At 41.2% G+C, this 27,511-nt stretch overlaps 2 protein-coding genes across 8 annotated transcripts; both read left to right on the forward strand.

Annotated features, from left to right (window-relative positions):
• The first annotated feature begins 103 nt into the window (after nt 1-103).
• On the forward strand, nt 104-22,907 carry HPS5 (HPS5 biogenesis of lysosomal organelles complex 2 subunit 2). Of its 6 annotated transcripts, none has more exons than XM_053979373.1 (23): nt 104-179; nt 1,278-1,447; nt 1,866-1,976; nt 2,804-2,868; nt 3,488-3,680; nt 5,139-5,272; nt 5,830-6,045; nt 6,349-6,420; nt 6,657-6,745; nt 7,712-7,890; nt 8,106-8,264; nt 9,356-9,515; nt 11,549-11,672; nt 13,402-13,548; nt 14,062-14,136; nt 14,619-15,217; nt 16,344-16,467; nt 16,649-16,804; nt 17,369-17,488; nt 17,780-17,893; nt 18,211-18,317; nt 18,974-19,259; nt 19,719-22,907. In XM_053979373.1, the coding sequence occupies exons 2-23, from the start codon at nt 1,340-1,342 to the stop codon at nt 19,777-19,779; spliced, it is 3,399 nt and encodes a 1,132-aa protein (XP_053835348.1). In that variant the 5' UTR covers nt 104-179; nt 1,278-1,339; the 3' UTR covers nt 19,780-22,907. The 6 variants fall into 6 exon arrangements, 5 of the variants coding, with proteins under 5 accessions (XP_053835348.1, XP_053835351.1, XP_053835347.1 ...); XM_053979372.1 differs by having other exon boundaries at nt 133-315; XR_008437449.1 differs by lacking the exon at nt 19,719-22,907 and having other exon boundaries at nt 130-315; nt 18,188-18,317; nt 18,974-19,060.
• LOC128808373 (serum amyloid A protein-like) lies at nt 20,807-27,342 on the forward strand. 2 transcript variants are annotated; one of them, XM_053979378.1, is made up of 4 exons: nt 20,807-20,817; nt 26,096-26,231; nt 26,558-26,696; nt 27,133-27,342. In XM_053979378.1, the coding sequence occupies exons 2-4, from the start codon at nt 26,114-26,116 to the stop codon at nt 27,272-27,274; spliced, it is 399 nt and encodes a 132-aa protein (XP_053835353.1). In that variant the 5' UTR covers nt 20,807-20,817; nt 26,096-26,113; the 3' UTR covers nt 27,275-27,342. The 2 variants fall into 2 exon arrangements, with proteins under 2 accessions (XP_053835353.1, XP_053835352.1); XM_053979377.1 differs by lacking the exon at nt 20,807-20,817 and adding an exon at nt 25,693-25,780.
• The last annotated feature ends 169 nt before the right edge of the window (nt 27,343-27,511 follow it).

Genomic DNA, 27,511 nt, shown 5'->3' on the forward strand with positions numbered 1-27,511 from the left:
GCCCGCGCGTGACGCCACTTCCTCCGCCTCCTCCTTCCCCCCCCTCCTCCTCCCGCGCGGGCGGCGCGTGATACAGCGCGGAGCGGGCGCGCGCTCCCGCCCCGCCCTCTGCGGGTCACGTGGCCGCGCTGTTTAGATGCGGTGGCGGCGGGAGCGGCACCGGGAGAGCGTGGAGCGCGGTGAGGGAGCGGCAGCGTGGCGAGCGGTGCTTCCTGTGCCCCGCCGGGGCTCGGCTCTCGTCCCCTCCCGGCGGTTTCTGAAGGGGTTTGGGGTGGGGGCTCCTTCTGACCTTTGCGATCCTTCGCCTTACTCTGGGTACGGGAGACAAAGTCCCGTGGTGTTAGCGGTTCAGCCCCGGCCGGCAGCTTGGGCCACACAGGCGAGATGTGGCCGAGAGCGAGCAGGGCAAAAGTGGCCATTAAGGTTTTTAAGACACTTTGAAAAATAACTTTTAGTTTCGTTGGCTAAATGTGCCTCTTCCCTTTTCCTAGTGCCTGGTGAGAGTGAGCGCTCGCTTTTCTTTTGCGGAAATGTAAATTTCCCCCATGACGGTTTTTCTGGGAGGGAGTTCCTTAATTTATGGGACCGCATACTAAAGGATACTTAGAAATTCTGGGGCTTGCCTGTCCAGTGTAACAGGTTTAGCGTTTTGTTAAGCAGTGTACAGGTTTAAACTTCAAACTCAACAAGAAGCTATTTTAAAGGATGTGCTGCTTAGGAAAAATATGAGATTGTGATTTCAGTGATTATTTAATTTTTGGTTCTCATTCTGTGTTACCTCTTGAATGCAGGAAAAGATGTGGTGGAGAGGATAGCTTATAATTGTATCAAAATGCACAAATGCTGTTAATTCTGAATTTAATATAACTTGAGAATAACGCTCCTTAAATTTACTTTTGGGGGAGAATATGATGTAGTTATAAAATACCAATGCTAAATGTTTTCCCTGAGAAAGTTAGTTTCAAATCAAGGGTGCATGCTGTGGGGAAAAGTGAATTTTTCCAGAAAACAAGGTGTTTTCTGTAGGTACATGTTAACTTGTTTCATAGGCAGATGTAAACATAACTACAGTTTAAATATTTCCACGTGCGTTATCTGATAGGTTAAGTTTTCAGAAATGAGCTTGAACAAAAACTTATTTTCCAGCCCTTGGACCTCTTTTTGGCAAACTGAAACCTGATGATGTTTGAGTAGGAAAACACTTAGTGTTTTTTTAAGCATGGAACACCAGCTCTAATACTAAAGAGTAAGCTGATCAAGATCTTTATTTTTGGCAGATACAGCTAAAAGCTGAAGCTGTAATGCACCCATGAGTGAGTAGCACTAGTCGTATGCATCCATGGCCTCTGTGCCACTAATTCCAGACTCTTACAACCATGTCTTGGCTGAGTTGGAGTGTTTAGATCCGTTGCTTTCTGCGCTTAGGTTGGATTCCAGTCGTCTTAAGGTGAGTTTGTGGTGTATGGCTTTTTTTTTTTTTTAATTTTTAAAAAATTCAAGTAATGACCCCATTTGGCTAATTATTTGATTAAGCCCTAAGATTAATCTAACTCTTTTTGGGGTGTGTGCATGCTGTCTTGGGTGGGGAGTACTTTGGGAAGAAAGAGTGAAGATAATGGACCCTCTTGCTCTGTGTGTGTTTCCTTAATGCAGCTGTTTGCATCCACTTTCCTTAATACACTGTTTGCTCCAATTGCAAAGTGCTGTTTAAAAATCTTTACTGACAGTGGTTCAGCTGTCACAGTACACACAGCTGGCAAACAATGAATGCTTTAAAAAACCCTTTTCTTGCATAATAATGCAAGAAAAACATGCTGTGATCAGAACTTACCAGGTTATGCATTATGATTTTTTTATTCCTTCAGTGCACGTGTATAGATGTGTCAAAGAGGTGGCTGGCTCTAGGCAGCTCAGGAGGAGGATTGAACCTTATCCAGAAGGATGGTTGGAAGCAAAGACTTTTTCTTACTCACAAGGTAAGGATAAAAATTTTAAATTAAAATTTCCAAAAATGGGGCTGAGAAAGAAACATTATTTCACGTTAATGCATTTTCAGAGTCAATAGTTGTCTTCAGCTTACTGGGTTGTCCAAAGGTGAAGTTTTGGACTGCTGTGTTTAAAATAGGTTGTGGTTCTGGAGGGTATCCCCAGAGTGTATGGTATATTAGATTTCCTAAGGTGTGAAAAATATTACTTCAGAGTGTCAGACCTTTGTTTTTCAAATTCTTACTTTTTAACAACAGCAACACAGTTATTTGAATATTTAAGGGTTGGAAGAAAATTTTCAATATGAAACCAGAGCAACTCACAAGTAGGTAACTCCCAGTGTTTGAGTGTCCAAACTGGATAAGTGAAAAAAAGATAGGCTGACTTGCTGTTGCTCAAAGAGGTTGTGAAACAGGGATTGTTATTTGTAAAGCCAGGTGCTATTTCCTAGGAACCACTGCTGCTTCCAGTATAGCATGAATGCAGCCAGTTTAAGACTGGGAGCACCTCACTTAATTCTGTCAAAACAGGTTCCAAAGGTGTGAGGACAGAAGAGTGATTTCTGTGCTTTCCAAATTGGAGAATTCAGTGCAGTCCTTGCTCTTGATGGTGTCATGTTACTTTCAGCTGCATCTTGGAGTAAACTCAGTGTTTGGAAACAAAACCCAAGCAAACAGTAAAAATCAACCACATCACAGCATAGTGGTAGCACCTGTTGACATGAATCTGGTTTATATCTTAAAGATGAAAGCTGCACAGTGGTAGTGGCAGTACAGGAACAAGTTTCACCTCCTCTTACTCCTGTGCTTGCTTTCAGGAAGGTGCGATTTCCCGGGTGGCCTGTTGTTTGCATAATGAAGACTACATTGCTGTTGCCACCAGGTGAGTGGTCTACTCACAAACCTGAGCACTGGATTGATATTTTTAAGAAGCTTCAAGTTTCAGACATGGGACAGCTGCTGAGAACTCAGAGTTAACTTACCAGGTTAGCTGGTAGAGGCCTCTGCAGGATAATTCTCTGCACAGACAGTTTGCTTATCTTTTTTTTCTGGAATAGTCATTCTAGGTTAAGTATTATTTCTGTAACAGAACATCTATGGCAGAGCTCATGCATGTGAGATTATGATGAGAAATGTTTTTCTGAGGCCTTTCAGCATGAAAATAAGTCTTTCCATTAACATGGTAGAGTAAAATTGATAGTTAATTCCACTTCCATTTATTAAAATCCATTTAAATGTTTTTCCACATCCTCACTGGCAAGTGTAATAACTGTAAGAATAGCCTTACAAAGCTGCTTATACACTGTAGTGCAAAGAAGGACACTTATTCTTCTCCAGAATTAAGTGTGACACTTGAAAGCATGCAGCCTTAAACAGATCCACCTCTGAGGCATGCTGCTTTGCTTGGGTCTCCTCTTTCTTTGGGAAAATGCATCTTTATTAATTGATAAAACATTAGAAGACTTATTTTCAACCTGTATTGTCTTTTTAACTTGTTGTAGCCAAGGCCTTGTAATAGTCTGGGAACTGAATCAGGAACGTCGTGGGAAGCCAGAACGGATTTATATTTCCTCTGAGCATAAGGGCAGAAAGGTCACAGCTCTGTGCTGGGATACAGCTGCCCTTCGAGTTTTTGTAGGAGATCATGTGGGAAAAGTATCAGCCATCAAGATTAACACATCAAAACAAGGGAAGGTAAAATGTTGCATACTTTGATTGAACTTCATTCACTGGGGATGATGTGCAGAATCTCTTTGTTTCTTTTAGCAAAGTGGAACAGAGTAGGACTTACCAGCTGATGAAGTTCTGGTAGCTTCAATATGGGGATGAAGAGCCAGTCTCTTGAGACAGCCATAGAAATCCTGACCCATGAATTCCCCCCATCCTTATTCTATCTATTTTAGTAATACAACTTGAAAAGGCTTTCAAATATTCAGAATTAAAAACTGGTCAATCTCCCACTTCTTGGTGTTTACAAGTACCAAAGTTAAGGTTCTTGGTGTTTCTGAGCCTATTGGATTCCTTAGACTCCAGCTACAGGTTCAGCTCTTTGTTTTAGTCCTCAATTAAGCTGTTGGTCAGAGAAAGAGCAGTCCTAGACTGATTTTGCTTGGCTTTGTCTGGATGCTCTTAAACATCTGGATTAGATAAAATAAATGGTAGGTGGTCATCGAGCCTACATGCTTTATATTTTGTGTGAAGGACACACCTGTTAGTGATAGCAGCTTGATTTCTAGCCCTTGAGCATTTAGCTTTTACCTCTACTGGGTCCTTTATTTTTAGTTAGTAAAAAGGAGCAGAACCTAGAAATAGTTGTTTGTCCAGGTCCTTTCTAGCCCTCATGGAAGATTTTGATGGAAAATTGACTTACAAGTAGCAAGACCATTACAACATTTAAATAAAGAGAGGGGGGAAAGTAAGCTGTGGGAAGAGAGGAGAAAAGGGCAAGGCCCATGTAATCTGTGTCTCTCACACCTGTTGAAGGAGCAGGACTGTTGGATTTCTCAGATAAAGCACTTTGTCATATTCCTAAGAAGGGAAAACAACTATAAGCTGGCAAAAATGGTGACTGACAGCAAATTCAAATGCAGTTCCCAGTAGTTTTCTTATCCACAAGTCTGTCTGAGACTGTTCATCTACCCATGCAAACTGAGACACTGGTAGGATAAATAGTATATGGATAATTTGTGGCAGGGTAACAGAGAAGGTGAGTTTGTGAACAATCTAATTCCAGTAGAAGTTGTTTTTTGTATCAATTAATCTCTCTGGTCTGTTTCCATAAAACTGCTAGCTCAGTGTACCTGTGAGGAGAATTGGAAAAACACAAAGCTTACAATAGCAGGAATAAAACCCTCTCTTAATGTTACAGGAAAAAATCCTTTATAAAGAAATATCAGGATGCTATAGGAATGTGACTTTTTTTTTTTCTTAAATCTTCAATAGCAATTTTGGGAAAAGGAGGATTTAGACTCCTGTGCTTCTGAGCATGTAGCCTTGCTTTGTAAAGACAGAGAAGAAAGGCACTGCTCTGTCTATTGCTGTGTATTCATAGCATACACGAGTGTTTTCTGAATTTTGCTATTTTAACATAATGAAACAGTCTTTACTTCGAACTGAAGACCAACATGTTTTCTTTTTTTTCTTTATCTGTAGGCTGCTGCTACTTTTGTGATGTTTCCTGTCCAGATTATAACCACAGTGGATTCTCGGGTGGTTCAGCTTGATTATTTGGATGGAAGACTGCTCATATCTTCACTTACCCGCACTTATTTATGTGATACTGAGAGGTAAGTTCCACTTTTATTTCTGAAATACTGGACTTCAGAGTCACACAGTTTCTGAAATGACATCAGTGTCTCTTTACCTAGCCCATGCTCCCTCAGCCTGTTTCTGAAGATGTGGGAGGGGTAAATGTCAAGAATTTTACTGAAATCAAGATAAACAACATCTGCTGTTCTCCAGTCATTCTGTTGTAGAGGGCTGTTAACATGATTTCCCTTCCATAAATGGAAGCTGACTGTTCATAATCACTGTCTTATTTTTCATGTGATTGGAAATGATTTCTGGGAATGTTCCCACCTTCCCATCATTATGTTGAACAACTGGTTTGGCTGGGAAAAAAAACCCTTTGATCTGAGCATTCATTTCAACTAATGAATATTTCTGCACCCTTTCTTGTATAAACTTTGGGCAGGCTTTGTAATATTCATTACAGATTTTTTAAGCACCAAAACCAATTCAGCAGCTGGGATTAAGTATTTTTTATTATTCAAGAAAACCATAAAATTAATTAGGGCTTTTATTAATGTTGGCTTACTTAACAAGTTTATTTTTTCCCCTCTAGAGAGAAGTTCTGGAAGATTGGTAATAAAGAAAGAGATGGAGAATTTGGAGCATGTTTCTTCCCTGCTGGAAAAAACAGTGGGAATCAGCAGCCATTAATTTACTGTGCTCGACCTGGCTCGAGGATGTGGGAGGTGAACTTTGATGGGGAAGTGCAAAGCACACATCAGTTCAAGCAGCTGCTCTCGTCACCACCTCTTCCTGTTGTTACTCTCAGGTAGGAACATGAGTGTTATCAGTGATAAACTTGTTTGGGACATCTTTAAGACTGAAAAGACTAAACTCCTGCTTCAGTCAAATGTTAATCTTAGTTGTCATCTTAATACAATCTCTTCTAAGAGGTATAACCAGTAATTATCAAAAATACCAAAACCCTGATTTCTGCAGCTGTGTCTGTGAGCACAATGAATTCTGCTGTCATGAGGCTATGTTTATTTAAGCCAGCCATGTATTTACAGGATTAAGAATTTTAGAAAGTAATGTTATTGTAGTTATGCTTGTACTTAATTTTATTTTGCAGACAGGATCCTCATTATACTGGTTCCAGCTGCTCTCCACAATCTTTATCTTTCCCCAAGCTGCTGTATTTGACGTGAGTATTGACAGCGTAGCTTCCTGTTGGTAAAGTAGGCTGAAAAAGTATATGTTCTCCTAATTTATATTACCAACTTCAGGTTTTTGCATAAGAATTTCCCAAGTATCATGCTCACATCTTGCTTGCTATACTTAAGCCTATGCAATCCCTGCATATTTTACTTTTTTTTTTTTTAATTTTACCTATTTTCTCACAATTTACTTTTGCTCCATTACCATATGCTTTGATTGCAGTGAGCACTGTGTGGTGACCTGGACAGAAAGAGGCATTTATATTTTTCTTCCCCAAAGCCTTCAAGTCTTACTCTGGAGTGAAGTTAAAGGTAAACTAAAATTTCTTAAGCATCCCTTTGTAACATTGTCTGTTACACTGGTCATTCCTGAAGTTCTTGCCTAACATGGAAGCTATTCAAGCTCAATTTCTGCAGTTGGATTGCAGAATATTTATAAAAAACTTGTCATCTGTCTGGTATATCCTTGAATATTAACTATCTCCATGCCTCCTTCAGCCAAACCCTCCTTCCATAGATCTCAAAGCATGCTTCTGGAGAAACAAAACATAGTGTAGAGTGACTCATAAAATACAGCAGTTAAAATACAGATTATTAACCTGCAATATCCTTTCCTCTTTACTCAGGCTCATTGTCAGGTGTCCTATGAAGGATAATCTGGCTGTTGAAAGTTTAAAACCTGTGTTTGTTTTTTTTTTTTCCCTAAAATGTCTAAATTGTGTACAGGGAATATATTTATTTGGCAAATGAGTGAAGGTTCATAAACAGTGGAGTGTTTGGTTATAAGCAGAGAACTACAATAGTTATTGTCAGTCAGTCTTTCCCTTCTCCCCATTTTGGTGTTAAGTTTGCAGTACCTTTGTTGTGGAGTGTTTGCATACAGTGTAAGTATTGTATTTGAAAACTTCTGGAAGGCAAAAGTTGCTTTTTTACCAGTGAATATTTTCCTTCTGTTTCAAAGCTAACAGTTATGTATTTGTCATCTTTATCAGGCTTTAATTTTTTATCTCAGAGCAAAAGGAAACTTTTTGGTAGTTCAGTGTATTTTTTTTTTTTTACGTTTTCTAGAAATGCAGCTCTGGAAAGTTTTGACACTGTGTTTTATAGTGATTAGGTGCTAGGTCAGGACTCCTCAGTGTTTGTTTTCCCCATGCCTCTCGTGCTTTGCACTCATTTACAGTCAGGTGGGAATATGCCTTCACCTTCTTTCAGGGACAGAAAGGAATGTTGATTAATGACTTCAGTCCTTCAGGTATTGCTCTGTGTGTGATTTTGCAGATATTCAGGATATTGCAGTTCACAAGAGTGAGTTGTTCTGTCTGCATACAAATGGGAAAGTTGTGCACCTCTCCCTTCTGCTGGTCGATCGCTGCATAGAGCGTCTGATGAGAAGAGGATTCTGGACCCTTGCTGCCAGGGTCTCTTGTCTCTTCCAAAATTCAATTGTTTCTTGCAGAGTAAGAAAATATCTCTTTGTAAATGTGCAATACAACTTCACTGTCTTTCCTGCCCCCCCTCCATTAAGTTTCATGGTTACTGAGATTCATTTTGTTGGAGTTTTTAAAGTTGTCTAAACATTATACTTTAAGGGTGAAAATCATCCTGCATATATGTTTTGTTTTCATATGTGCATTAGAAATAATAATACTTCTGTTTCACTGGGTGCTTTTAGGCAAGAAAAAATTTGCCTCTAGACAAGCTGGAGCATTTGAAGTCTCAGCTGGATGCTTCAACTCAGCAAGATCTCACTGCGCAACTGAAAGAACTGATTGCAAAGTTGGAACCTCTAGATTCTGCATGCAGCAGTAGAAGGAGCAGTATTTCGTCTCGTGTATGTGTATTGGTAGTGCCAAAAATGTTATCTACAGGTTTTATCTTTATGGCTTGAAGTCACCCCATACGGCTTGAAGCTCACTTGGAAGATGAGGCTTTCATTTTTACCCTGTCTACTACAGCCCATAATGCTGCATTCTAAAACTAGGTGGGGTGAAGTGGCACGAAACACCACTACTTGCATTCTGTAAGCTCAGACCTCTGCCTCTTTCCCATATTATTTTAGGGCTAATGGCTGAGATGTGGACAAAGATTGATACAGAGATGGCTTTTTCCACAGCTCTGTTTAATGTTTTAATGTACTTCAGTAAAGATAATCTTGGTTATAACTCTAGTTTTACGTGATGAAAACGAATGTCTGAGTGCTCAGAGCTATCTTAGCCATATTTAAAAAATTGCCACACTCTAAGAAGCTTAAGGAGAAAGCTCTAAATAAAATCAAAGCATATTTCTAATAAATATACAGCTGCTTTTCAAGAAAGGGGAAATATTTCATAGTTTATACAATATCAGATCCTGCTTTCACTTTAACAGTGTTTAAAAGGAAAGTTTAAAAAGCCAAATAATGTAAATAGCATCTTGATGGGGTAGACAAGTTTTTCTTCATTACCCACTGCAAAAGTAAACCATGAGCAAAAAACTGTGTGTTAGTCCTGAAACGAAATAGTTTTGTGGGGTCTGTAGTTATGCTAGCTGGGTATGGCTGACCAGCAGGAAGACAGGTTCTTGGGTATGCAGCTGCAAAGGAGTGAAGTGACAGTCTTGACTGAAGGACTAAAGCTGAGGTGGGTTTTGCCTTGCACTGGGTACACCACTTGTTCCACAGGCTGCTTTTTCTAAAAGAATTGCAGCGTACATTTTTTTTAAATCACTGAACTGCACACTTGCTGGCATCTGTGTCCTTTTCCATTCTGGGTATGGTAGAAGTACTCTGTTAAATAGGAGTTTTCCAGGCAGTGAATTATGAAATGCTCTGAGATGGGTACAATTGGTTACGTTTGTGTGGTACAATTGGTTGAGTTCATTGCAGAAAGTTGAACAAGGAAGTGCAGCCTGCATGGTGTCTAACTCCCCTCCTTGGTCTGACAGGAAAGCTTCAGCGTCTTAGACTCTGGAATCTACCGTGTTATCAGTCGAAGGGGTAGTCAGTCAGATGAAGACTCATGTTCCCTCCACAGTCAAACATTCTCAGAAGATGAGAGACTTAAAGAATTTCCTGCACACCATGAAGATGAACAACTAGAACTTGGTAATGTTTCTTAATGAAAATGTTTGTTGAATGTTTTTGGTTTCTTGTTTATTCCACAAGAACTTGACTGGGTTGGCTCTGTGCTCTTACTTTCCACTTTCAAGTTATTCATTATTAATACATGTAATTTGATCAATTGAAAGAGTCACCCCACGTTCCAGTCAAAATCCTTCCTGAAACACTGGGTTGAAAAGCTGACTCCACAGAATCCAGGCTTAAAAGCAAACAAAACCCTGTGAAACAAAACAAAAAGTCCAGAGGGCTTTACCAAACATGGGCTTCACTTCAACTTATCCCTCTCCATGTGTAATTGAACATTAGTGCTAAGATTCTTTCAGCTGTCTATGCGAGTATCAATTGGGCTTCAAACAAGATTTGTTTGCTGCCAGTATCCTTTTGTAATATTTGTTCCAGAAAATTTCTTAATTTGGATTCTGGCTTACATTTCTTCAGGGAAAGCAGAAGGATTCCGATAAGTGCCCTTAACTTTCTCACAGGGATTCCTTTGTACAGGGGATCATCTCTTACACATGTAAATGTTAGTGTCGGGGTCCTAGAATAGTTAATAACTAACATTGAGCCCATGCAGGGAGCTTTTTTATTTTCTGACAAATGCCTGTCACTGGACTTAAGCTAGAGTGAGACTGTAATGGGTGTTGTTCTCTGCTCTGGTTGGGATTGGGAAGGGATGCAGAAACCTGGGATGATGAGGGGCTGCCTTAGTTCTAAGAATGATAGAGAGGCTTTCCTGTAAAAAGACTATTTTTTAGCTTTTGCAAGGAGTATGTGCCAGTTGAGGATGGAGAGAATTTGGATGCTTTGGAAAAGACCACAATGGGGAGGGAGAGTGCAGAAATTGGTATTTAATCCCCTACTTGTCAGTAGTGTTGTCCTAAGATACACTTAGGTGTACATGTGCCTCTTTACCTACATTACCATAAAAACAAGTGAGCAAACTCTGAAGCACATCATTCCCAACATTAAAAGTTAAAATTCAGGTGACTTAATTTTTGAATATCAGAAGATAGAAAGGTTCTGTGTGTTCCACAAGAGATGACAAATTTCCTCATTACTTCCAAGTAGAGAAGTTCTAGATGCTTCTTGAAGCACGAGTACTTGATTTGGTATTTGGGAGAAAGACTTACTGTTGCCCTGCTCACAATGACATAAGATGTAATGAGTTTTTAGGTTTCTAGTCTGCATAATGAACAGAAGCAGCCTTATTTACAGCCAGTTGTAAAGTCAGTTGTGACCTTCAGGCACTGTTGAGGGATTCTGATGGTAGATTTTCTGTAACAGGGCAGCATCTTTTCCTCTCAATGCTGTGGTTACTGCTGACTGTTGTAAAGTGCAGTGTCATCCTGGCTTAAAATGATCCCTTTTTTCTTGCTGACATCACTTAAAGATAGTGAGTGTCTGTACTGGGAAATTATTAAGCAAAACACATTGTAAATACTGTTATGGATATGGGAGAGAAAAGGAAATAGTCAGTGATTCTGTATTTCCTGTGATTCTTATCAAAAGCCAGAGAGCTTTGGGCTCACTTAGATTTTTAAGTCCTTTCAAATAAGAGGGTAATTTATACCCTAATCATGGCTTATATGTCTCTCTGTTCATATGTGATTTAGATTTTTGGAAATCATGCTCGTAACTGACTTTACAATCAGTTGTGAATTGATGTATGCCACACTACTTAATTTTCCTAGATGTATAAATAATTCAGTGGATTAAATCGAGGTTTTGTCCTCTAAATGGTCTATAAGTCTAATTTTGGAAGATAGTTTTCATACTGTTGTTGATAGTTATTTGCCTTGCTATAAAGCCAAAACACTATTAATAAAGCAGACTTAGCTGGGTTCAAAGTCAGTAGTAAAATGGCCCTTGAAACCTGGCTCCATGAATTGAGTATTAAAAAGGAAAGTATGGTGAGCAGGTTATTCATTAATGAATTAGTGACTTGCAGTTCATTTTACTGTTCCATTTTTTTGCCAGGCCACTGTTTCATGATTTTTTATTTCAATTCCATTTGTCAGAGAATGTATCTCATGCATCTGTGGTGGTTGAGGCTGACCGGAATGAGACATTTCTCCCATTCAGTATTCCTTTGTCATTCCGTTCCCCATCTCCTCTCGTCTCTCTCCAAGCTGTCAAAGAAAGGTAAAACATGCAGCAGCTTCACTCATCCATTACATCTTGCCCTCTTCTGTCCCCTGGATTTGTAGCATTGTATGTCTGTTCTGCAAACATAACACCTGAACTGGAACACCAGAGATGCTGTCAGGTTTGCCAGACAGTTTAAGTCTTCATCTTGGCTCTAGTGAAGATACAAAGAGCTGCTGCTGGTAACTTCAGTGGAGACAAGACTTCAACCTCAGTTTTAAACAGTTAATAATTGTTACATGTCTAGCATTGTTTACTGTTATCCTGTGAACTCTGATTGTGGTTTGCATTCAAAGGAAAACTTACTGAATATTGTTTGGGGATTTTGCCTTCCTGTATCTTAGGGGGAAGGCTTCTTATGTTGCATAGGGACAAACATCAAAATATTCAAAGCAGATAAATATTGCTAAAACACACTTGCAAAGTGGTCTGTCCTATCCCCACATGAACTTGTCAGTGAATCTAATTGGTTTCCCAAACACTTATGGAATAGTGGTAGCTTATACCTGCTGCAATTAGATCTGTATCCATTTTATTTATGAATCACTTTGGTATTTTAAATTTTTTTTTTAAATAGAGGATAAGGGGGTGGGTGTACAAATACAAAGGTGATGGTGTTAAATATATAACTTAAATTTTTTATGAAAGTGCTGTATGTTAATTACTTAGCTAAAATGTCTCTGGCCTTGCAATGGTCTGAAAAAATTGCACAGCCTTCCCTTGATCACTTCAGTATGTAAATCATGTCCTGCAACAAAGAGTTGTGGCTGCTGTCAGCAGTGTGAGAATCTCAGAATAAACATCAGAAGTACATGCAATATTTGAGTTCTTTCTAAACCGTAAGCAGCCTTGAGGACCTTACTAGTAATAAGTGTTTCTGCTAATAATGAAAGCTATATTTTCAAGTATTCACTGCATGCAATTAATTGTTAAATAAAATACTATCATATTTACAGTTAATTTTTAAAAGTTTAGATTTAATCCTTCTATACATTCAAATCCAATTGTTTTGCTAGATTTGAATCCTTTCTGCCTTCTGCAGTAAGCTTCAACCTTTGCTATACCTTGTTACAGTAAAAAATGCTGGGTTGGGGTTTTTGGGTTTGGTTTGTTTTGTTTTTTTCTTCTAGAGTAGAAAGCAGGAAGCTTATTTTTCTGTTCAAATCTTGTTGACCTAGTTCTCTTCATTGCAGCAGTAGAAATAGAGTTCTGGTATGTTCATTGAGCTTTCTTTTCAATAAAATACCTGAAGGAATAGGGACTGCTGAGTGAAAAGGATGTTGTTGGTGAGCTTTGTAATCTGAAGAATTAATTTGAAGCATTGTAACGTGGTTTCTTACCACCAAGAGTGACATAATTTCCGAAAGATGCTTTGTTTAAAAGCTTTAAAATGCAAAAGCTAAAATGTAGACAATCTGCATTTATTTGCATACTAATTACAAATACACGTCAAAAATCTGTGGCTAACATCGGTATGTGATCCTGCTTCTCCAGCAGGAGTGTTAAATACTTCAGGTTTCTATTCTGTGATGAAAACATGGTCATGGCTGGAGTATGAATTCTGAACAGGTAAGTTTTGTTCCTGTTGGTCATCACTGCTCTTATCCTTTTCTCAAGAGTTCTTCAGATTATAAAAATCTCTGAAATTATCGTTTGAATGAAAAGAGTGCTTGGTTTGTTTGCTTCTGAACTTCTGATTTTAAATGTTTGAACTTGTGATTCCTAGTGTTTCCAGCTTTGTACGCAAAACCACGGAAAAGATTGGCACACTTCATATAAGTCCTGAATCTAGAGGGAAGCATGAAGCAAAGGATGATGAGCAGCTTCCAGAGCTAACTCTTAATCCAGGAGCATCTCCCCAGGAAGAAAAAGAGTGAGTGCAAAATCACATTTTCTTAGCAGTTGTCCAACATTTGCTGGATGTCCTGAGGATAGAAAAAATTCTTTCAAGCAGAGTGAGGAATTTGGCATTAGGTTTTTCCAGCTGCCTTCATTCCTGTGGTGGGTTTCAGTGGTTCTCCCAAATCCTTTCTTAGAGCTGATGAGGCAATGAACACAGAGCTAAGAAATTTCATATTCCAGTGCTTATTTACCAATTTGGACTAACTTTCATACAGTGGCATGGTACTGTTTTTTGTTCAACACCTGCAGAAATCTACTGTAGCTGGAGTAGAAGCAATAATAGAAAGCCACAAAAATAGTATTATCTGTTGCTTTTCATGCCCAGTTTATCCCAGTTTATAATTTCTGTTGAGCTGTTCCTTCTTACAAGTGATAGCTTTGTATTTAATAAAGGAATTAGTGTTGATGAAAATTTTCGGGAAATCCTCACATAATTATTGAAGTTAATACTTCAGATAAGACTGAAATTAATTTGCTTTTCAAGGTCAGAACACCAGAACTGCCAGCTTCCTGAGGAGGAATTTCTGAGAGATCTCAAGACTGCAACAGAAGAAACTATGTAAGCAGAGAAACTTTTTACTGTATAGATATGTAGGGCTTTGGCAGAAAAAAGTGATGGGTTTTTAAAAATTTTTCATTCATTTTACATGCATGTAAGAGTGATGCTCTAAATGTCTATTAACATAACCTGAAAGGATCCCATTTGGTGAATTATTTGATTCCTCTTTTTAAAATCAAGCAAAACTAACTAAAAGCTCTTCTAGCGTTATCACTTTTTCTTAAGTGCAGGCATAGTTTAAAAAAATCAAAATCACAAATAAAAATTCATTCTCAAAGAAATCCTAGGGAGCTCAAAATGTGCTGAGAACAAATGTAGACAGTGTGAAGTAGCCTAAATTCTGTTTGAAATCAAAATCACAAAAAACCCAACAACTGACTCCAAGTCAAGTGTAGGAGAATAGTTACACAAAACCTATTTAAGACTTCACTTGTGGCATCTTATAATTTCTAAACTTAGCAAACTTCTTTTTTATGCTGCAGAGCCAAGCTCCAGGATCCCCTGGTTTTGTTAGAACCTCAGTGTATGAGAAGAGTCTTACAGGAATGGCTTGTCCATCTAGAAGAAAAATTCAGCAAGGAGCATTCTGCTTTGTCTGTTAACAAAAGCAAGGCTGTGAGTGCTGAAGATCAGCAGGCAGTCCTGCAGGAAAACCTGCAAGTGGCTCTAGCTGACAGAGACCCAGTAGACAAGGAGCAGAGTGGTATTTTGGAAGACTGCATTGAAAATACTGATGAAACCTGTGTGAGCAAAACCATGTGTGAAAATGGTACTGATGTGACAGGGCCTCTGGCCTGTGGCTTTCGAGTGTCTCCTCCGTGTGTCATCGAACCTGATGTTCTGAAAGGTCTTGTGGAGCTGATAACTCTGTGCTTTGAGCTGCATGTCTTTTCTGGTGGGAGTGGTGAGGCTGAGGAGAGCTCTGAGGGAAATCTGCCACCAGCAGCCTCAGGGACCTTGACTTGTAGGTTTATGCGAAGCTACTTCTTCCTTTTGGATTTAAAGAGAGTAAAGCAGTGTATTATAACCACGTGTGCCACCAGCCCTAATATATGGGAAACATACATTGCAGGATTGAAAGGTAAATGATGAACATTTTATTGCTTTTTAAACTGAAAATAAGACTGTTTGGGAGAAAAAAAAAGAAAACCTTGAAGACTTTCATAATTGTGTCTGCAGATTTTCCTTCTGCCAGTGTAGTGTGGCAAGGGGAAGATGCTTGGTGTGTGGGAGTTTTTGTTCTGGTTTTGGGTTGTCTGGTTGATTGTTTTTCCCCCAAATACTTCCCTTAGGAAGAACTTAGCTCTGCTGGTTAGGACATAGTGCTAATAATCCCAGCATTTTGGGTTCAAGCCCTGTATGGACCATTCACTTAAGAGCTGGACTTGATGATCATTGTGGATCTCTTTCAATTCAGAATAATCTGTGTTTTCTTAAAATTGTTTGCTCCTTGGAGAGAGATTGTTTTCCTCCCTCTTTGCAACTTTTAACCTGTTAGTTGCATGGACTTTGTTAATGGAGCACTACAGTGATCCCAGCCTGCTTACAAACATGAGCAAAAGCATCATAATTAGAATAACAAGTCTGTAGAAACAAGGCAGAGGAGGGGCTTCAGCATTTGCACTGGACGATTTCACTTGTAAAGGAATATGGTTAATATGAAACAAAACTGAATGGAATAGATGGTTCCATGCAGATGAGTGGCTTGTGGTCACTTCACATTTCCCTGTTCCACAGAAATAGTTTCTGATCTTTTTGATGCCTCTTCAGTTTTATTGAACCAAAGCTTCATGATGATAATGGAAAACAGAACTTTTCTGTTCTCTGCACTCAGCTTCTGCCTTATGTGTTTATTTTAAGAGTGAATTAAAGCCTTAGCATTGATTCTGCTCCAGCAGAGAGCAGTTAAACAACAGAATCTTGCTTTGATGAGGGTTGGTGTTTGTGTTTCTGGGAATCTCTTCACTGTTTGGATTCTGAGAGCCCTAGAAGTGAAAGTAGTGTATGCATTCTCAGTTTGTCCTTAGTTGGACTGCACTTGTGCCTGGAGATTAATACCTGCATTTCATCAGGACTGAGGTGGGTGTTGAACTTCCCATGAAAGCAATGATAGCTTTTGTTCAGCAGAAGGACAAAAGGAAGGGTCAGGACATGCTAAGGAAAAAAAATCGCCCAAATCTTGTAACTTGTGCACGGATGTATTTCAGAAATAACGTCTCACAGTCCAGTGGCTTTAGCAATGGAAAGTGAAGATATGTTGAAAATACTGAAGCTGCTGCATGACCTGGGGCCATGGGATGACAGCCCACTGTTGCTGGCACATGCTCAAAGGTTTGTACCTAAATCTTCTGAAGTTCCTGGCAGGAATTGCTTCACTTACCAAGTAATGAAGATTCCTGGACTCTCTTAGAGAGATCACCTTTCAGTACTATTTTGAACTTGCAGGAGATCTTGAAAAAATTATTTTGCTGTTTGGTACCGAAAATAGTTTTTGTTCTCTTTCTTTCTCCAGGCTTTATGAAAAATTTGGGGAAACAGCTCTTCGGCCCTTGATCAAGTTTCACCCCTCTATTTTGCCTTCTGATATTAAACAGCTTTGCAGGAATGATCCAGCTCACTTTTTAGCATACTTAGATAGCCTGGTGAAATCAAAGCCAGAGGATAAAAGGTGAGGGGAATGTAGAATCCTTTTCATCTGTCTGCTGTCTTCATCATGTAACTGTGTGGAGTTTTTTTTGTCTTGGCTGTTTGGGGACCTTTTTTTCTGTTTCTGTATCTGTCTGCTTGGTGTTCTTAAGCATTAGCTTCCAAGTAATTCTGCCAGTTGTAGCTGGCCTTAGACTGGACTTTTTGTTAGGTTAGTATCTAGTTTGAAAAGGGATTTCCTAAATAATACTTTTAATGGAATTGGCTTTTTTTTTGTTCCTATGTCTGCAGTTCAGTGTATCAGGGTTAGATGGCATTTAAAAAAAAATCCAAGCAAACCAAACAAAAAAAAACCCAAACCAAATGTGTGGGAACTCAACCTGCAAACTTGATTTTCTGTGGTTGCCTCAATTTATACAGACATAAATAATTTTAGGCTTTTCCACATTTAATTTTACATCCTACACCCCCCACTTTTTTTTTTTTTTTTGTTAATTTGTCCACACACAATCACTGCTTTTCCACATCTAGTATATTTAAAACTGGTAGGATTTTTTTTTTTTTAAGTGTCTGCTTTGTTTTCCAGGCCATTTCTCCTTAGGTCTCTTCTTCAGCCAGAATCTGTACGGTTGGATTGGTTGTGCTTGGCAGTTTCTCATGATGCTCCACAAAGGGCAAACACTGTGGATGAGGAAGGAAATCCCAGGTGAAGTGGGTTCCATCCAAGGTCCTGAGTGCAGCAGAAAGACTTAGCAGGTCTGGTTTTGGGTTAGATGTTGTGTGAAAGTTTGGATCACTGACTCCTTGGAGCATTTTGCAGAGTTCAGCAGAAACAACCAAAAGATTGAATAACTTTTATTTGCAATGTCTTCCAGAGTGACTGCTCTATTGACATTGCACATGGTGTTTCATTTGTTTTTCCTCCTCTCTTTTCATAAATCTGCTATAATCTGAAGAAAATCAATAATGCTTTAAAACTGAATTTCTCATCTTCTAGGCCACAATCACATTTGTTTACTTGGGGCTACAGCCAGCTCATTCTGCTCTTGATTAAACTCCCAGCTGATTTTGTTTTGAAAGAGAAGATGGCTGACATCTGTAAATCACATGGGTAAGGAGAAAACTTGGTAATTGTTCATACTTGGTTAGTGGGTATTCTGATCCTGAGAAGATACAAATGTAAATGACCTATCTGCATCTTGTTTGGACAGGTTTTTTTAAAAAACCTTTCCTTCTTTGAGGGTGAATATTCAATGTCTAATTTAATGTACCAAATGGGAGGTATTCCTTATGTCCCTACTCTCTTTCTGACGTTGATTAAATTTAGTTGTTTTGTCTTTACTGATACTTGAATGAGCATGTGATTGTTCGTGACTTTGGTTTGAACTGAGTATTTGATTCCTAGAAATGTTTACTGTCTTATTCAAGATTTTGGCCTGGATATCTTTTTCTCTGTCTGGAGCTGGATAGAAGAATAGAAGCCTTTACTAATATTGTTCATTTGGATGATTTGAGCCTGTTGAATGGAGAAGATGGTTAGTGATTCTTAAGCTGTATAAACATACTTCTGTAATGTAGCAGTTTGCCCAATGCTGAGTTGAACTTTTATTTGTTGAAGTGTTTTTGTAGCCCTAGCTGTGTGTAGTACAGCATTTTTGAAACACATAAATGGGTGTTATATTCTTGTATCTTCATGCTGTGCTTTGTGAAATCAGTTTTGCTAGAAAATGCTTAAGAGTTAAAGAATCTTGATTTATTTATCAATTGGAAGTAAAAGCTAACCTTGCTGTTGTAGACAGAGGAGTAGGAAGCCTTCCTGCACAGTGCAAAACTCGCCTACTACATGCGCAGACACCCAAAGTTAGGGTGAGCAAAGCGCTGTACTACAAGGCAGAACTTATAAGAAAATTCACTCCAGCCCTAAGATGGACAAACTTTGTCTCTTGACTTAATCCAAAGCCTTGAATACTGAACTGTTGTGAAGCTGTGTGTGTTCACCACTAAATCTTTACACTGAGCCAGGGCAGTACATTTCTGTGCACAATTTGCTTGTTGATAATGCTTGGTCGCCTAAAATTTCAGAGTAAAACAGAATAGCTAGCTTCCCTTTTAACTACAGATACAGTTTACATAGTAGTCTTAGAATAATCCTTGTTTTACAAATAATGTAACAAACTCCTTTTACATTTAGGTTCCATTCCAGAGACCATAGAAGAATGGAAGTTTGTTCTGCATCTTGCACGGAATCACAGCACAGCTTTCCACCAGCACAGCCCACAGAACGGGAATGCTGTCAGCAATAAAGGCCCGAGCTGCCCAGACTGCATCACTGTGGAAAACGTCGCTCTGTTGCTGGCCAAGGCCATCGGCCCAAATCGTGCCTTGCCTCTCTTGCAGGAGTGTGGCTTGACACTAGAATTGTCTGAGAGATTTACTGGTGTTTGTGAGATACTGAGAATTGCTGAGAAAAGGCAGAGGTAAGAGATGTCAGCAGAAGATCCACACTATTCTTTTTGGATCTTCTCCATGCCTTAAACTTCCTTTTTGGTTTACAAGAAGATAAAGTGCTTCATATTTTTACCTTTGGTTTTAGACTCATCTGAAAGCTTTCCTCTTATTTTAGACTCCTTTGAAACCTCTCCTATTATTTAAGTATTTTGCAATATAGGCATTTTAAAAATGAAAATGAGGAAACAGGAAATCATACATTAAAAGTGTTTGTGAAGGAGATCTGTTCTGCTGAGACCTGTACAGACTCTGATCTCTCCTATTCCTTCCAAAGTTGTGAATGGTGATGTCAGGATGTTACTTCTGAAATGCCATCATGTTTTTTACAAACTTCTCTTTAAAAAGCAAGCCAAAACTGTGTTGTTCTTCCTGTTGTTAGTTTTTTTACTGTTTGACCTTTTTTTCCCTCCCCTTTGCTTTAATTGCAGAGCGCTGATTCAGTCCATGTTGGAAAGGTGTGACCGGTTTTTGTGGTCTCAGCAAGCATAGAAAACAACTTGGGAGAACTCTGGGAACATTTCATACTGTAATGACTGTATATTCAAGTGCCTCTTAAATTTCACAGGCCCTTAAAAATAACAAACTCCAGTCTAAAAGTTCAGGTATACTGAGCCAGTCTCCATCTGGCAGGTATCTGACCTGAAGTGGTGACAGTTCTTCCTTATCCCTTTGGAGATGACTTGAACTGTAGACTATAGATCAAAACAAGACAGTATTTATCTTGAAATTAAGCTCACAGATTTCCAAGATGAAAATTGCTGAATTTATTTTCTGAGTTTATAACTTAAGTGTTCTGGGATATGAGCCCCTAAGTATTAAATTATGGTGTATAAATTTATTTTTGTTTCTTTGTTTGGAAACATGAGAAACCATTCCTGGGAAGTAACTAAGCCTATACTTGTTTAACTTTCCTGTAAATGACAGTTATCTTTACCGTTGCTGTAGAAGTGTCTGTTATGGTACCCGTTGGTTTTTCCCCTTCTTAAATTATATGGACAGGCCATGCCTATTTGAAATACATTAACCAAGCCAAGTCTCAGAATGGGAGGGAAATATTTTTAAGTACTGGATTTGTGGTTAAAAATGCTGATTAACAGACAAACTTGTTAAATGAACTCGCTGTTAATCTACAAACACAGTATTTCTAAATTGCCCATACCTGTTTGTGCACTGTGACCATAGACATCAGTTGTGATACTCCAACAAAACTTGGGACAGTGGAATTGGAATCAGAGTCATTTAAGTTGCAAAAGAACCCGAAGAGCCAACCATTAGCCTAGCACTGCCAAATCCTCCACTCAGCCATGTCCAAAGTGCCACTTCTCTGTGGCTTCTAAATGCCTTCAGGGATGGTGACTCCACCACTTCCCTGGACAGCCTGTTCCAATACTGGACAATGCTTTTGGTGAAGAAATTTTTCATTATATCCAATCAGAAGTTCTCCTGGAGCAACTTAAGGCCATTTCTTCTTGTCCTATCCCTTGTTACTTGGGAAAAGTAGCCTGCCTGGCTACAGCCTCCTTTCAGGTAGTTGCAGAGAGTGATGAGGTCTCCCCTGAGCCTCCTTTTCTCCAGGCCGAACACCCCCAGCTCCCTCAGCTGCTCCTCACAGGACTTATGTCTCAGACCCTCCACTGGCTCCCATTTCCCTTCTCTGGACTCGCTCCAGCCCCTCAGTGCCTTTCTTGCAGTGAGGGGCCCAAAACTGGACACGGCACTCGAGGTGTGGCCTCACCAGTACAGAGGGACAATCCCTGCCCTGGTCCTGCTGGCCACACTATTGCTGATCCAGTCCAGGATGCCCTTGGCCTTCTTGGCCACCTGGACACTGCTGGCTCATGTTCAGCTGCTGTCAGCAGCACCCCCAGGTCATTTTTTGCCAGCAGGGTCCCTGCCCCTCTGCCCCAGCCTGTGGCCCTGTCTGGGGTTGTTGTGACCCAAGGACAGGCCCTGGCACCTGGCCTGGCTGACCCTCACACAGTCGGCCTCAGCCCATCGGTCTGGCCTGTTCAGATCCCTCTGCAGAGCCTTCCTGCCCTCCCGCAGATCAACATTCCCACCCAGCCTGGTGTGTCTGCAGCTGACTGAGGGTGCCCTCGATCCTCTCATCCAGATCACTGAGAAAGAGACTGAACAGGGCTGGGCCCAGCACTGAGCCCTGGGGAACACCGCTGGTGACCATGCCCCAGCTAGATAAACTCCCATTTCCCACCACTCTTGGTGCCTGGCCATCCAGCCAGTTTTTTGCTTGGTGAACAGTCTATGTGCTCAAGCCATGAGCAGCCCATTTCTCTAGGAGTACACTGTGGGAAACAGTGTCAAAAGGTTTTCTTGAAGTCCAGGTCAACTTTGGTAATTCCACAATTAATTCTGACATTTTGGAAAGTGAGAGGAATTATTTTAATAACATTTTTAAAAGCTGAAGGTTTACATAAGTATTTTTAGATGGATGCTGTCAAGAAAGAAGTCTTTTTACATATCTGGTTGAAAATGAAGATTCACAAAATCACTTGCATTTTATATCTCATTTACAGAACTATGCTTTGTACTAGCATTGTTTCTGCATTTAGTACATCTTTGAATGAGCTTCTTTTTAGGCTTCTAGTTTTGATCCTCTTCACTATCTGACTCACATTTTAAGCAGAAGGCCACAGCATCTGCTCAATATTCAGTTTTCACAAATGTCATTTAAATAAAGTCATGCATTAATTGGAACCAAATTTAATTAAAATTTGATAATTTTGTTGTAAAATGATATGAAAATACTGCTTTATAAGGAATATTTTTGTGTAGACTTGCAGCACTTGTAGTGCTGCAAAATAATGCTTTTAATCAAAATAGGACTGAGTACAATGTTTGTCCTTTTGGGAGATGCAGTCTGCAGACTATTTTATCTTGTCTGCAAGGAAAACTTGGGTGTGGAGGGATGGTTACTTCACTAGGGGAAGTATCCCAGGGAGACAATGTCAGGCTTTCAGCCAGAGTGTTGCTTGTGGAAAAGCCAATACAGATCTATTTCTAAAGCTTCTAAAAAAAAAGAGATGTTTCAAACTTCTGGGGTTTACATTCTGCCATTGGAAATAGAAGGATCTGTGCCATCAGGAATACTCCATGCTCTCACAGTAGGACTCGGAATGGGAGCCAGGCACCTACCAGATGGTGTTGGTGCCTGTTCTCTTCCCTGCCAGATGAGCTGCTGCTGCTGCCTCAGGGGTTGCCACAGTTACCTACCTCGGGTTCATGCAGTGTGTGGTGTAGCTGAGTGCTCCCCTTGCCTTCCTCAGAGGAATTCCTGGATTTCTAAGAATGTGCCTGGCTTACCTCTGTATGGTTCCACTCTATTCACTTGGTGTATTTTGTGTACACATCACTCTTTCTTACTTCTGTGGGGGTTTTGTACACTTGGTTAACTTTGACCAAGGGTTGGGGCTTTTTTTTTTTTTTTTTTTTACAGTAAATCATAATTCCAGTTAGAGCTTTTTCTCAAAGTGTATCATGTCAGAAGGGTCATTCAGGTAACATAATGGGAAGTGTGTTCAGATTTTGTGTCTAAAATGAGCTTGTGTTTATCATTTCAACTAACTTGATTGTCAATAAAGAGAAGAGTTGGAAATGAATATTTCCTATTCTGGATGAGTTTGTTTTCATCTCATAAGGGTACAGTGAAGGAACTGAAATGAGAGGGTCTTCTGTTCAGAAATTACTGAAACAGAAACTGCCTCAGTTGCACAGAGCAAGGCTCCTGTTAGCCAGCTGAGCACACATCACTGACAGCTCAGCCAGCCTCATGGGGAAGATGAGCTGCAGCTCAGCTTTGGTTTTTGTGGGTGACTGGTGGTGGGAGAGACCCTTGAGAAGCAGAGGTGAATAAAGGGGGCTTAGGAGCAGCTTTAAATAGAAACTGGTGGTGGTATTTTCTTTTTATCAAAGAAAAAAGTATCATACATTATTTTAGTATTAGAAACGTATGGGTAAATCATTTTTACTTCAGATACATACCTGCATTTTCATTCTGCTTCTTGAAAGGAGGCAAGTTTCCATTCATTCTCCATGTCTATAAGCCCAAGGTCACTGGTAGTGTATATTCAATACTTGGCAAAACTCCTGAAATGAATTATTGCACACGTAAACATAAATAAGGTACTGTTCTTTCCCAGATTAAGAAATTACTGCAGATATTATTGTGCCTAAGCTGGGAATTCACCTCATCCCCTTTCTCAGTCTGACTTTCTTAGATTGCAAAATTGTGGAAAGTTTGTGGAACATAGTTTGCATTCATAGATATTTACAGTTACAGTGCAACCAGCATGGGGTTGCTCTTTATCTTAACTGCATCAGAATGTACAAACCAATAGATGCTCTCCAGGCCCCTCAATGTGTTGTGTTTCCCAGTGTGTACATGTGCCGAGGTTTATTGCTAGGCCAGGAAGAAATGCTCTGTTCAAACCCTCCTCCACGCTCAGAGGCAGCTTTGCCTTTTTCTGTTGTGAAAGCAGCAGTGTTGGCTGCAGCTCATTTCTGTGAGCCAAGGGTCATGACCTGAAGTGCAGGACAAGAGGATACGGGAAAGCAGGGCTCAGGCTGTTCCCTGCTGGAGCCCCAAGCTGCAGCTTTGTCACAGCTCCAGCATTGTTGTCACTGCTGCTGTCCTCCTTGCTGGACACCAGGGGATGCACTCTGAGATGTTCTAAAAAATTGTTTTAAGAGAACAACTCTAAAGAGATGTTCCAAAGCACCTGCTTTCTTGCAATTGTCCTCATGGTTTGCAGAAATGTTGGTTTGGAGAGAATGTGAAACAGTGTAAGACTCAAAATACCCTCTATGGTCCAGACTGTGTGAGCTCTTGTAGGGAAAAGGTTCCTTAGGTCAGTTTTGAAGGCAATGCTTTGTTCTAAGTCCCTGGGCAAAGTGCCACATGCCTGTACCCCAGCTTACAAGGAGTAATTTTCCTTGTTTTTTAAAAACCAAAAAGTTGACGGACAGGGCTATTTGCAGCCAGCAGAGAAGGCACTTGAGCTGCCATGTACTGCAAGGATGTAGGTATCAGGATGTGAACAGGGTTGCAGCAAAACACAGCACACTAGTCCCTGCAGTAGCTGAGCTGTTACACTGTGAAGTATCAGGTTCAGGAGTGCCAGGGGGCAAAAATCTGGGTCTGCTCCCTGCTTTTGCTTTGTCCATTGGGTTAGGGTTTAGATTCTTGTTGCAAAGTGCTCCATTTTGAGATACATCCCACTACAGAGTATCTGTGCTGCTGCTCCAGCCTATGGAAAATGTCTCCTCTCCCCTTTAGCTAATTTTTTTGAAGTTCAGTGATGCCCAAGGAAGTTACCGTTGCCACTTTATTAGCTTTATTGTACCTCTTTCAACTCATGCTCTGCCCTGCAGCTCCAGGAGCGAATTGTTTACAGTAGCAGAGTTGTGAGTGGGGCAGCTACCCTTAACTCTTCTGAGGGGAACCTGAAGAGCTCTCCTAGACTTGCCAAATAATGTACAAGGCCACACACAATGGGGGCACTTCCTGCATACTCACTCTCCAGTGCAACTGCACTCAACCCTGGAGTTTTCTGCAGGGGAAAGGGTTGTGTCAAGTTGTTAACCAAGGGAAGTGAGCAGGCTTTAAGCAGGGAGAGCACTGTGGGTACTTAAACAGTGAACCATGCCAATAGGGCCAGACAGGTGATTTAAAATCTAGCAGAATTGTGGCTGTATGGATCTGAATTTCCCCTTAAGTAAAATGTTTACTGCTGTGTCCAAAACATTCCACCTGAGCCCCACAGAGGTGCTGTTGCAGCAGGGTGGCTGGAGACCCTCGAGAGGGGCCTTTGAGAGCAAGCCAGGGCAAAATGAACCATTCAAAGCCTCTTGACGGTCTGTGTGTCTGTGCTATGTTAGAGCATGATCAGCAGGGATGTATGTGCTTTGCTTTGCAATGGAGTTAAGAGCAACACTTCACATTTTCCATTTCATTAACTCTGGGATTCATCTGACAATTCCACTTAGCAGTTCCTGCAGCCCTTCTGCAGCTCACAGTTCCTTGTGCACAGACACAGACCTGACCTTGTTTTTCCATGTGAAGACAGACAGGCAGCTTCCCCTCTGAGCTCTATTCAGTCCAAGATCCAAACAAAAGTATCACCCTTAAGACAGCAGTAACACTTCAAGCACATGGAACTCTTCAGCCTTTAAGCCAGTTTGTCCATCTTGTTGTTATGAGGAGTAAATAGTCCCAAGGGCAGCTGAAGAAGTGCCATATACTCTCTAAAAGATTGCATAACAGGAGTTATGAACTTTCAGTAAGGACAAGGACAGGTTTCCAGTAGTGATTTCTGTGTTGGGAGTGCTGGTGGGGATTTCCCAGCCATGGGTATCCTTTCCAGTTTCCTCTTTTGAGGGGTTTAAGGGGTTTGAATTGCTTATAAATACCCTCTCTGAATCTGAGAGCACACGAGACGGTCTCCAGCTCCTTTGGCTTTGCCATTCTGCAGGGGTGAGTGACATTCTGAATTGGTGAGCTGTGTGCAGTGTTTTGAGCTGGTATTTTGGGAGCAGAACCAATGCTTTAGCATGTGGGGCTTCTTTGTACTCATGACAGAAGTAGCAGGGAGTGCTAAAATGCAGGTTTCTCATGTGCACCTGCTTTTGTTGTGGAGCTTGTGGTTGCACAGAGGTCATCACTCCTTCAGGGGAAGAACAGGGTCCTGGGTGAGCCCTCAGCACTGGGGCAGCAGCCCAGGCACAGCTGGGGGTGTAGTGGGTTCTCAGTGGTGCTCCAGAACTGCTCATCTCTCTCACTGTCTCCCAGCTCTCCTGGCCAGGAACCATGAGGCTCTGGGTCTGCATCGCGTTGCTCTCCACCGTTCTGTGTGCAAGTGCTGACAGACCAAGGATAGTTGAAGGAATAATCCGAGCTGGACAATTTGTCTGGGATGCAGCGGGAGGTAAGCTGCTATTACCAGGGGCCCTTCCCTCAGGAACCCCCTCCCCAAGCATAGGTTACCAGCAGTGAATGGTGCAGCCCTCAGAGCTGGGAAATCCACAGCTCCATGTTAAAGACCCCTAGTTTCTGCTGCAGGACCTTGGGGGCCTTGATCAGCCCCCAGAGGTGCTTTCTGTGGGCACAGACCTGTGCAAAGGCTGATGTGGAGCAGTGCCTTACTCTGTTTCTGCTCCTTGGGCCTTTCAGCTCCTGACTGACATGGTACTGAACTATTTCTGGTGCAGCTCTTTCAAGTCAACCTCATCTCCATTTCTCTGCCTTCTTCAGGGGCGCATGATATGTTCAGAGCATACAAGGACATGCGTGAGGCAAATTACAAAGGTGCCGACAAGTATTTTCATGCCCGTGGGAATTATGATGCTGCCCGGAGAGGACCTGGTGGTGCTTGGGCAGCAAGAGTGATCAGGTAATGGAGTGTGCTTGGCTTGTTAACAGTTAACTTGTTATTAGGGATCCAGGCATTCCAGCTGGAGTGAGGTCCTTTTTGACTTGTACTCAGCTTTGTACCTAGAAGGACAGCAGAGGGGAGGGGAAGTAGTTCCCAGCTGGACAGCTGGTCTCTATAGGAATGGTACCACTTGAGTGCGAGCCTTTCTCCTTGTCCTCCCAAGAAGGCAGATTCCTCTCTCTGCATTTCTGATAAGGAACTCTCCTTCATTGCTGGTTCATTTCCCAACATAACAGATATGGGTTCCACCGCGGGCTCTGAGAGACAAAGGCCGAGCATGTGCTTGCATCTCACCTTTAGAAGCCTTAAAAAGCAGTTTCACATGAGTGAGGGACCCAGCACAAGGCTGAGTTAGATGCAGTCTGTTCAGGTGGCCTTTTCTCCTTCCCCACAGCGACGCCCGGGAGAACTGGCAGAGCGGCGTGAGCGGTAGAGGCGCTGAGGACACCCGGCTGGACCAGGAGGCGAACGCGTGGGGCCGGAGCGGTGGGGACCCGAACCGCTACCGGCCCAAGGGGCTGCCCCGCAAGTACTAGCGCTGTACTCCGCTCCTGTCACACCTCCCTTTGTACAGCCCAATAAAGGAATCCTCCTGAGAACTGTTCTCTTCGCTGCGAGCATCCATCCTCCCGAGGCGCGGGACTGCGGGGCAGGGGCGGCGGTGTCGGTGTCGGGACATCACGGGGGCTGCCAAAGGGTCCCCCCTTGGGACCCTCGGGTGCTCCGGGAGCGCGGGTGCCGCTCCCTGCCGAGGGGCGGCCCTGGGCGGGCGT

The sequence above is a fragment of the Vidua macroura genome, chromosome 6 (assembly GCF_024509145.1).
Source record: "Vidua macroura isolate BioBank_ID:100142 chromosome 6, ASM2450914v1, whole genome shotgun sequence".
NCBI classification, from domain to species: Eukaryota; Metazoa; Chordata; class Aves; order Passeriformes; family Viduidae; genus Vidua; species Vidua macroura.